This window comes from Carya illinoinensis, chromosome 1 (assembly GCF_018687715.1).
Source record: "Carya illinoinensis cultivar Pawnee chromosome 1, C.illinoinensisPawnee_v1, whole genome shotgun sequence".
Lineage (NCBI taxonomy): Eukaryota > Viridiplantae > Streptophyta > Magnoliopsida > Fagales > Juglandaceae > Carya > Carya illinoinensis.
In genome coordinates this window covers 28299288-28308754 of record NC_056752.1, presented here as the reverse complement: position 1 = coordinate 28308754, position 9467 = coordinate 28299288, and the positions used below count along the sequence as shown (strand labels likewise).

At 36.0% G+C, this 9467-nt stretch overlaps 1 protein-coding gene across 1 annotated transcript; it reads right to left on the bottom strand.

Annotated features, from left to right (window-relative positions):
- Positions 1 to 2971: 2971 nt before the first annotated feature.
- On the bottom strand, positions 2972 to 8463 carry LOC122314588 (probable L-gulonolactone oxidase 6). Its single transcript, XM_043130156.1, has 5 exons — positions 8200 to 8463; positions 7344 to 8092; positions 4260 to 4515; positions 4080 to 4181; positions 2972 to 3989 (listed from the first exon to the last, which is right to left on the bottom strand). The coding sequence occupies exons 2-5, from the start codon at positions 8019 to 8021 to the stop codon at positions 3205 to 3207; spliced, it is 1821 nt and encodes a 606-aa protein (XP_042986090.1). The 5' UTR covers positions 8022 to 8092; positions 8200 to 8463; the 3' UTR covers positions 2972 to 3204.
- Positions 8464 to 9467: the final 1004 nt, after the last annotated feature.

The following is a 9467-nucleotide window of genomic DNA, read 5'->3' as shown; positions in this document are numbered from 1 at the left end:
GTTACTGAAAAAGCGGTGGCGGCAAATCATGGAGTGGCATGTGGGTGGCGGAAGGGTTGCTGGTCGGCATCATTAAGCTTCATCAACGTGTCACGGGGTTGCAGAACTGAGGTGGGGAAAATTGGTTTTATTGCTTTGTTTTGGGGGTCAAAAACAGGGGACATGCAGTGGCTTGAACGGTGGCTTGATGGTGTAGGGGCAGCACGGTGGAGGAATTCTTTGTTGCACCGAGGATGAGCGAAAACTTCTGTGGTGGTCTTGCAGGCCGTTGGGTTGTGGGGAAGAAACCGAGAGAGGGAGGAGGCGTGAAGGAGGCTCACGGTGTCGCAGCATGGGGTGGTTCAGTGGTGAGTGATTGACGGTGCTTGAACACGGCTGGGCTTCATGGATGTACTGGTGGCTTCCGTCGAGAAGATTGGTGGGTATCTCGGGTTCACATCGGCAGCAACTGGTTCGTGGTGGTTGGATGGTGTTGTTTCCAGGTGCCTTGCGACTTGGTGCTGAGAAGATAGATAAATAGAGATAGTGAGCATCGATCTAGATGGTGAAGTGTATTGAGAAACTGAAATGCCTGGTATCGAAGAAGCGCATGGGTAAGAGAAAAAAAATAAAAAGGAAGGTGTTTACTTGCATGGAGGAGCGGTTACCATGCAGTTGCCATGCTTGATGCGGGAAACTTCTTGTACAAAGGGAGGAGCGGATGAGTGGGAAATAAAAATAAAAACTTGGGAGCGAGTGACGGGAAGGTGTAACCGTTGGGTGGTTGTGCGGTGATGATCAGTTGCACAAAAACAAAAACTGTGTAAGGTGGTGAGACGTCAGACGTGGGTCTTCATGGTGAGAGAAAGTGCTGAATGAAGTGTGATCTTAAGTCTATGGTTACCTATGCATACATGTTGGAAACCTAATGAAAGAGACAGTAGAGATCAACGTGCATGAATAGGATACAAACACATTTATATATATATATATATATATTTTGGCCAAGTTTCCAAACTTTCCAATGGGTCTATTCTCTAATTCCATAATAATCCAACATGTCCCAAAACTTTTAACCTAAATAAAATAATAGTTCATGAGCTCGGGCTGGGTGTTACACTTCTGGTCACTTGGGAACATATTAAACAGCGTGACATTCCCTGGATTTTCATTTGGCAAAAATGGGCTCAAGCAAGATGGTGACGCTCTTAGATCTACTTTGTTGCCTCTAACGAAGGTTAGAGAATGACTGATCCATTATGAGCTAGGCGTAGAACTAGGCATCGTTTGTTATAAAGCCACACGCATGATCATTATCCATGGTGTGACGAGAGAAGTCAGAGTGTGCGGATGGTCCATAGGGGATACCATGGTGCATACCTTAATTTCAAAATGAATGCTTTCATAATAAAAATGTGATTTTCAGGTGTGGGGTGTCTTGTACGAGAACCAGGTATAATGTTGTGTTTGAAAAAATGTTAAATGTTGTAATTCCTTTAAATTCCTACTTTCCATAATTTCACATTTTCGAGTGTTAGTTTTAATTCCACTTATGGAGATTTTATAAAATCTCACTGTGGTGTTCCTACTTGTAGTTCTGCTTTGTGGAAATATAGACTTTGATGCAGAGGAGGGTTATGAGCATGAGGTTCAGCTCCGCTTGAGGAATGAAGATTTGGAGCCTTTTTCCCCTTTTGTTGTGTTGTTATTTAGGTTAATTTGATTTGGATGACTGTAAAATTTCAATGCCATAGTTTGGAAAGACTGGTGGCTTATGAAATTTGTTGGGTGATGTAAGTTTAAATTCTAGTACTGTTAGATTTAATGGCTATCCTTATATTTTTTCCGCTACGAATTAACTGCGCACTTAGCATGTATGCACTCACTTGATGTCACAATGTCTTGGAGGTGTGTGACCCTTGAGGCTGACATCCCAGGGTCATGACTTCTACCAAAACACAAGCGGGGTCGAGGTCGGCGCCACATAAACTATGTTTGACTTTAAGAACTCTAATCAAATTCCTTTTGATGGATGTTTATATAAATATTGAGAAAGATCGATAATGTTATATTTCACTGCAGATAGGCATATAATGAAATCGAGTATGTATATCATGCCTTGAGACAAACAATTAACCAAATGTATATATTCATTATTCTTTTATCGCATCATCTTCTTGCACCATCCAATTTATGCCTTCTAGCAATACGACATGATCATCATCATGTGAAAAATAGTTACAGCTATAGTACCGTAAACGCTAACCTCCCTGGATTCTCCTGCCGATGCTCTCGGCATTCAACACTCATACTTGAAGCCCGTCGGTGATACAGCGTCCAAAATAAACAGTAAGAGCTCCAAATTATTTGCAAGCCCCCACAAACTATATAAGTCTTCTATTACTAGTAGCAAAACTTTGAAGTTTTAGCAAAAAAGATTATCGAGAACCAATTTATCTACGCATGTGCAATGATCTGGACTCGACTTAGTGCCTGTTTGAGATTGTTGTATGTAATAGAGCTTTTTATTGTAGTGTTTTAATTGTAAAGCTTTATTACAAAGTTTTACCATTGAAAAACGTTTCACTTTTTGGTAACATGGGTTTGAAGTACTGCTAATTTTAAAGTGAATATCAAGCTATTTAATTTTAGCATGCTCTCACAACATTAATTAAGGACTTTTCCGGCGATTGGAATCGAGTATATCTTGAGTGAAGATTAATCTTAGAGAATACCTCCATTTTGTGCAACTGATTAAGCGGATGATTGGTATGAGCAAAAGATGACAATTATTTTTTGTATTTTTTGTTGAATGAGACTCCCTGTTATTTCACGAACGGTGAAAAGTTTTTGAAGTTCTTGAGTATTTTTAGGTTGTAAATGTACCTAAATAAGATTTACAAAATATATGTGCAGCCAAATTTACAAATAAATTTATCAAACAATATATAATAAATTAAAAAAAAAAATACCTGTGAAGAGTCAATCGTCATGATGATAGAATAAGAGTGAAATGAATATATTTTTCAAATAGTAATATTCTGATTAATATAATTCATAACAATATTATGGATTCATTACAGATCAAGCACTTGAATCTCAATCTTTTTTCTAATCAGAGCAATCGAAGCAGTTCAAGCAAAGAGTGATTTGGATTAATTACTCAAGTTTGCTGGTTCCTGAAACTTTTCCTTAACGAGGAAATGAAACACGTTGAGAATCCCTTCATAACTCGGTATGGTACTGGGCCATATTGCATGAGTCGCCACCACCTTCTGCGGGGCATATATCTTCAGCTGTAAAACGACAAACCCTAGCATCTTTGTATACTCTTCCTGATCTACAATAATAGCCCTTGTTTGGATTACAATGACTGTCGTTTGAGCATATGCACAACCCTTCTAGTGCACAACCCTGCTCATCTACAGTCAACCCTCTTTCCAAACCCAGAACTTTATTTGTCCACTCACTAGAGAATAGACCTAATGGATCGTAAACATCTTTAACCTTCAAGAATTCTGTGGCATTTCTGTACCTCTCGATCGCTCCCTCGAACGCTAGGTTCCTATTCTTTCCCCAATGGGGCAGTGCCCCGTACTTGAAAAGTGCGAGTTGCTCAATTTCTTCTAATATGTCTTCGTAAAGCCTAGGACTTTTAGGGTCTTTGCTTCGATAATATGTGATATCAAACTCCACTGCATCTTCTTCCTTACCCAGGTAAGCAGTCGAAGCCTTAACGTAGCGTATGAGGATTCCATTATAAAGTTCAACGCCACACATTGCTTTGGGCACCAAGTCGTTTAGCTCTTGCACGTCTTGGATGAATATCTTAGCCATGGGCAAGCCAATGCTAAATGTGGTTTGGTGAAAGAACCTATGACCCTTAACTCTTGGGTCCCATGGACATACGTTACTGATCATCTCCGGATCCTCAAGACTGTCTAGGCAGGTTCCGTATGCTTGAAACCTGTTGTGATATCCAACAACCGGATAGGCTTCAAAGGATTTACCTAATAATCCAAATACATTGCTTCCGTTAAGGAAACACACTTCAATTTCGAATAGAAATGTTTGGAAAATGTGAAAGAAAATAGCAATACCATCGTTAGTTAAACCATAGGCACCATCCACGAGTTTAGAAACACTTGCTTCTGCAGAGAGGCACTTTCCCTCGATAGCCCCAGTGGATTCTAGAAGCTCCTCTATTTAAAAAAGCACAAAAACATGTCATCAGAACTACCATCACACAATTTTTGGAGAGGGTGTTGAAATTGGCTAACCTTTGGTTCTGATAATGGCCACTTCAACGGAAGATCTAGAGCGAAATGGCGTGAAATCATAGAGACCATCACCAGACGTGTTCATGGGGACACGATCATCTATCCGATAGACTGCCATGCGTTGATTAGGGTACCAAGTTATATCAGCAAACTCATGCTTTCTCCCAAAATTCGCAATTCGATCTCCCAAGTCCCAGTCATTCATACTTTTGAACTCAATGGATCTCTTGAAGAGAGGCTGTAGTTTAAGAGTGACCTGCAAATGTGAACAGTTTTCTTTCTTAGCCATTCATGACTTTGGCACGTTGGTAAATGGGGTTTCAATTTGATTTATTTATACAAATGATCTGAATATCATAAAGTTTTAAATAGATATCACCTTGATAATGTAATTAGCTAGTCGATTACAATATCATTTTAGACATTGGAAAATACTGCTTGTTTTCTTTTTCATGTCATCTTATGTAGGACTACGTACATTATATATAGCTACACGTAGAGTACATAATATATATATATATCAATATGTATATGTGTACGGATTCAAATAAAATAAAATAAACTTTTACTATTATATATATAGTTCTTCTACTCAGCAGCCTTACACCACACACCTACTGAGGGAAAAAAATAAAAGATAAAAAATAAAGGCAAATATATAAGGTAGGGTTGCTGAATAAAATTTTTCATATATATATATATATATACAAATGTGTGTGCGCGGCTTCGCCCCAGTAGCTCAGTTATTTGTTTTAAGAATAAAAACTTATTTGCAACTTGTTGTTCAAATGAGTCCTGGCATGCGTATGGCATCTATGCGCATAGGTAGATTTAGGCTTTGTTTGCATGCTAGGAGATTTTCAATTATTTGAGTTGACCAATGAATAATAGTATTTTGTGGGTTATTAAGATGTGTTTGAATGTAATTAAGTTGAAATATATATTTGAATATATGGAATAGATTGAGATGAGTTTAGCTTTTTATGGAAAGTCCAAAAAGGTAACAGATCCTATCAATAATTGATTTGTGATGAATTGAGCTCACTCTAATAACTAAACATTGGCTTAGGGCATGCTTGGACACTTGGAAATATTTCATAATTTTGTGAATTGTAATGAAATTATATGTAAAATATTTAGAATTAGAATATTTCACTAGGTTTTAAGAAATGAGATAGAAAAAAGTTGAATAAAAATATTATAATATTCAAAAATTGTTTGAATATAGTTATTTGAATATTATTTTTATTTTGAAGTTTGAAAATATTGTATTAATTTTTGTATTTTGTTTTGAATTAGTTCGTAAAAGCTGTAATGATAATATAATAATTAGATAAAAAAGTTAAAAAATTAAAAATTAAAAAATATTTTATATTTCGGTAATGTTAAATCCATTACACAAACAATGCCTTAGGGGGGGCTAGCGAGAGCAACAGATCCTCTCAAAATTTTTGGAAAAAAATTATTATTTTGATGTATTTTTAAATATTTACAGAAAATTGATGACTCGCATTTTGGGGTTAGATTGTGTCATGAAACTAAATATATAATAGATTTTTCTAAATTTTGAATTCTTCCTAGAATTTTAAAATTTTACCATTAAAATCTTTAAAACGTATAAAATCTTAACATGATATTAAAAAACCCAAGGCATATAATCAGTTTGTATTCTTCTTGGAGTCCTTTTACAGATTTTCTTTGTTGTAATATTTTATCTTTTCTATGCAAGATTTTTCTTTATTTTTCTTTAAATTTATTTTTAATATCTTTCTTTATAATTAATGTTGACCATGTAATTATCAAAAAAAAAAAGGAAAACTCGTATATATCATTTTTCATTATAAATATGTATCATATACCCTAGAAATATAAATATATAAATATAGTACATTTACATATATTTTTTTCAATATTTAAAAAGATACAAATGCACTGACAATAACTTTCAACCATAGCAGCGCTCTATAGTCTTAACACATGACCATTTTTTCAAATTCATAGAAAAATGAATTTGAAAAAATGTTTGGGGCCCCCACCAATAATGCTTTGGGCAATGATAGGGTAACATCGATTATAAAAGTCTCCCTGAATGGGACCCATATTCCCCACGTCTTTTGACTTAGTGCAGCCTCTCAATTTATGATGATGTCACGTTGTTTATTATAAAAATATAAATATTCAAAACAAAAAGACATTTCAAAATTAAACACAAAAAAGAAAGTGTGAAATTATAGTTTTCTCTATTTTTTTGCGTTTGTGTTTTCTTTGATAAACCATGTGGTGGTTCCACGTCTAGAGATCCTTCTGAGTAACTAGTAAACTTTATATTGTCCTGTAGCATTATTCTTTGTATTATCTTCGCTCTTAATTTAATTTCTGTAACAAGCTTAATTTCTGTAACAAGTATGTCCAGCTAGCTGGTAGCTGGGTCACTTCGAATTGTCGCAAACAGGACAGAACTCAAGAAAACATGCCAATTCAATCTAGAATATTCATTATCTCATAAGAGTATACAAAGAAAATGGAGAGGGAACTTAAAGCAACATATATGTAGGTTCATCTTTTTTAAAGATGCTTTGAGTACTTTACTAAAACTAACATGTGTTCCTGAGGGTAAAGGAGTGTAAGGGTATCTTTGTCCTTCAGAATATATTTCCATTCCCAGTACTCTGCGCTGAAAGACAAGACTCAAGGTATAAAGATGGCCAAATGGAGACTTGGGCATGATTTTTCAATGAAATTAAGAACTTGATCAGATTAATGTTACCTACCCGATCGGGAAAATATGATCATCGAGTCAGTACGGGTGATCGATACATATATCGTGATTGAAAGAAGACTTCTCTAAATAAAATTGTCGGTTAATCACGTAAAATCCATCTTTCCAATTAAGCTGGTTTACACGCTAACAAGATCATTTCGGACCACGTCAACTCGTAATTTAAATTTAATTTATGAATTAACTTTTGTCATATATTTTTCACAAAAACTTGGGAGTAGGAGTTGTCGATAACATATGGAGCCTGAGTCGCTGAAGTTGGCTAGCTAGTGATCATATTATAAATAACGTCATGCAAAACGTACCTGCGAAATAACTCCGAGAACTCCAAGCGAAACTTTGGCTGCATTAAAATCTGTGTCCCCATCATTGAGCGTCCGAACCTTAACATGACCATCTTCAGGACCACCAGGACTAACGATTCGAAGTTCCACAACAAAATCATGAACTGCGCTTCCGTTACCCTGCCATGTACTCCCATGGGCACCCGTGCCCAATATGCCACCAATTGTCAAGCCCCACCAATACGGGGTAGAAACCAAGGCCAGCTTGGCCTTGGTCGCTTCATTGATAATCTGCCTCAATAATACACCGCTCTCCACAGTCATCGTCATAGCTTCACCATCAATTTTCAACGTACGGTTCAGATACTTCGTGCTTATTAGCAGTCCATCTTCGCCGTCGGGACAGACTAGCTTGGGAACGCTGTGTGAGGTACTTGTTGCCACCTTCATTTTCCTTCGGCTAGCGGTCGCGTTTGCTACAACTGAAATGAGTTCTTCCTCTGTGGATGGGTACACCACTTCTGCTACTCGACAAACGCTTCTATCGGGAAAGGCTCCGTAGAAATTTGTGATTGTGCAGTTTGTATTCCCTGATGAACATTTGATGGGGTCCCATGTGCGGCTAGAACTCACAAAATAGAATAACAGAAGGAGAGAGCTAGATCGGAAAACTTGTCGTGTTGAGCTTAAGAATGCCATGGATGAGAGTTTTGAGGGCGCTTTTTCCTTGGAAATTTACCAAGCAGCAGAAGCCTTCCACATTGACGTTGCTGTTGAGAAGATTATATAGAACGGTTTTGGCCTTAAAGGGTACATAAATAAAGGAAGCATATTATATAGATAGGTTATGACTTAAAAGGGTAGAAAGCAAGGAAACCTGTAACCTAGTGAAGTTCGCTTGTTTGGAAGACAAAAGACTTGTATGGATTCTTTAATGCTTTTTTGAAATCCTCTTACTGGCCTTGATGGAACAAAGGAAAAAAGAGTTAGAAAGGGCGGACTAGAAGGCCAAGCCCTGGCCAAGGCTAGGACCTCCGAGAACGTAGAAAAAGCTTCCCACAACAAGAGAAAAGAAAAACCCCCAAGCGGGGACCAGGACCTTACTTCGATCGTTCCACGCTCACCATTAAGTTCCAAGTAACTCATACTATAAGAGTTATTTCTAAAATAAAATTGCATTAAGTTCTAGGGCTAAAAACCCTACAGCTCATGAAGGGAGAGTTCAATCAAAGAAGGTTAATAATAATTCTACAAAAGAATTTTACGAAAGTAAACTTTGACATATATAATATGTCAGGTCTTTCGTAACAAAAAGAAATTTATAATTTAATGTATTATATTAAATTATGCTAATTTATACATTTATTTTCAAATGATCTCTTCGTAGACCAATCATTTATCTTGACTAATCAAAATGCTTAAATGTCTAGATCCGGACCCTTCATCTTAGGCCTAAAACGATTAATTATATGCCCTCGTATGTTTCGAAGATATGGAGTTTCGATGACAAGCAATTCTAATTCGTAATTAGCCACGATCAATTAAAATTAATTAGTTGGTTGATAACAAATATTACGACTGGTTCAAAGGAAAGAGAAGGAAAAGATCTTACGCGTGATGTAAAAAGAAGAGAGGAAAACTATTGTGATCGATGTAAATTAATTGCAAGAAAAATAAATTATGAAGGGTACTATATATTAAGACTACGCTTAATTTATTTACTTTTTAATGACTTTTTCATTAGAACGTTGATATGTTTTGCAAAAAGTACTTTACCATTTTCATTCATCTCTTATATATATATATCCGTTTGTGAGCATCAATAAGTAGGACGGTAAATAAAAAACATCATTCGATCGAGAAGCCTAACTACGTACGTAATGAAATTGACAAAGGGTTTTTGGGTTCATTCATTAATTAAATTAATTGTTTGTGAGCATAAAATCATGATCAGTAATTAAACGACACAATTCGTATAAAAAACAGATCATATATACGAGTTTCAAGAACTTTATATTTATTAATTTTTACAGTATTGTCTGTATATTTATTTCTTGTTTGGGTTTAAATTTGGATGCTTAAAAAGTACCTTTAACAGCCTAAATGTATGTTTTTAGATTAAAAATATATATATATATATATATA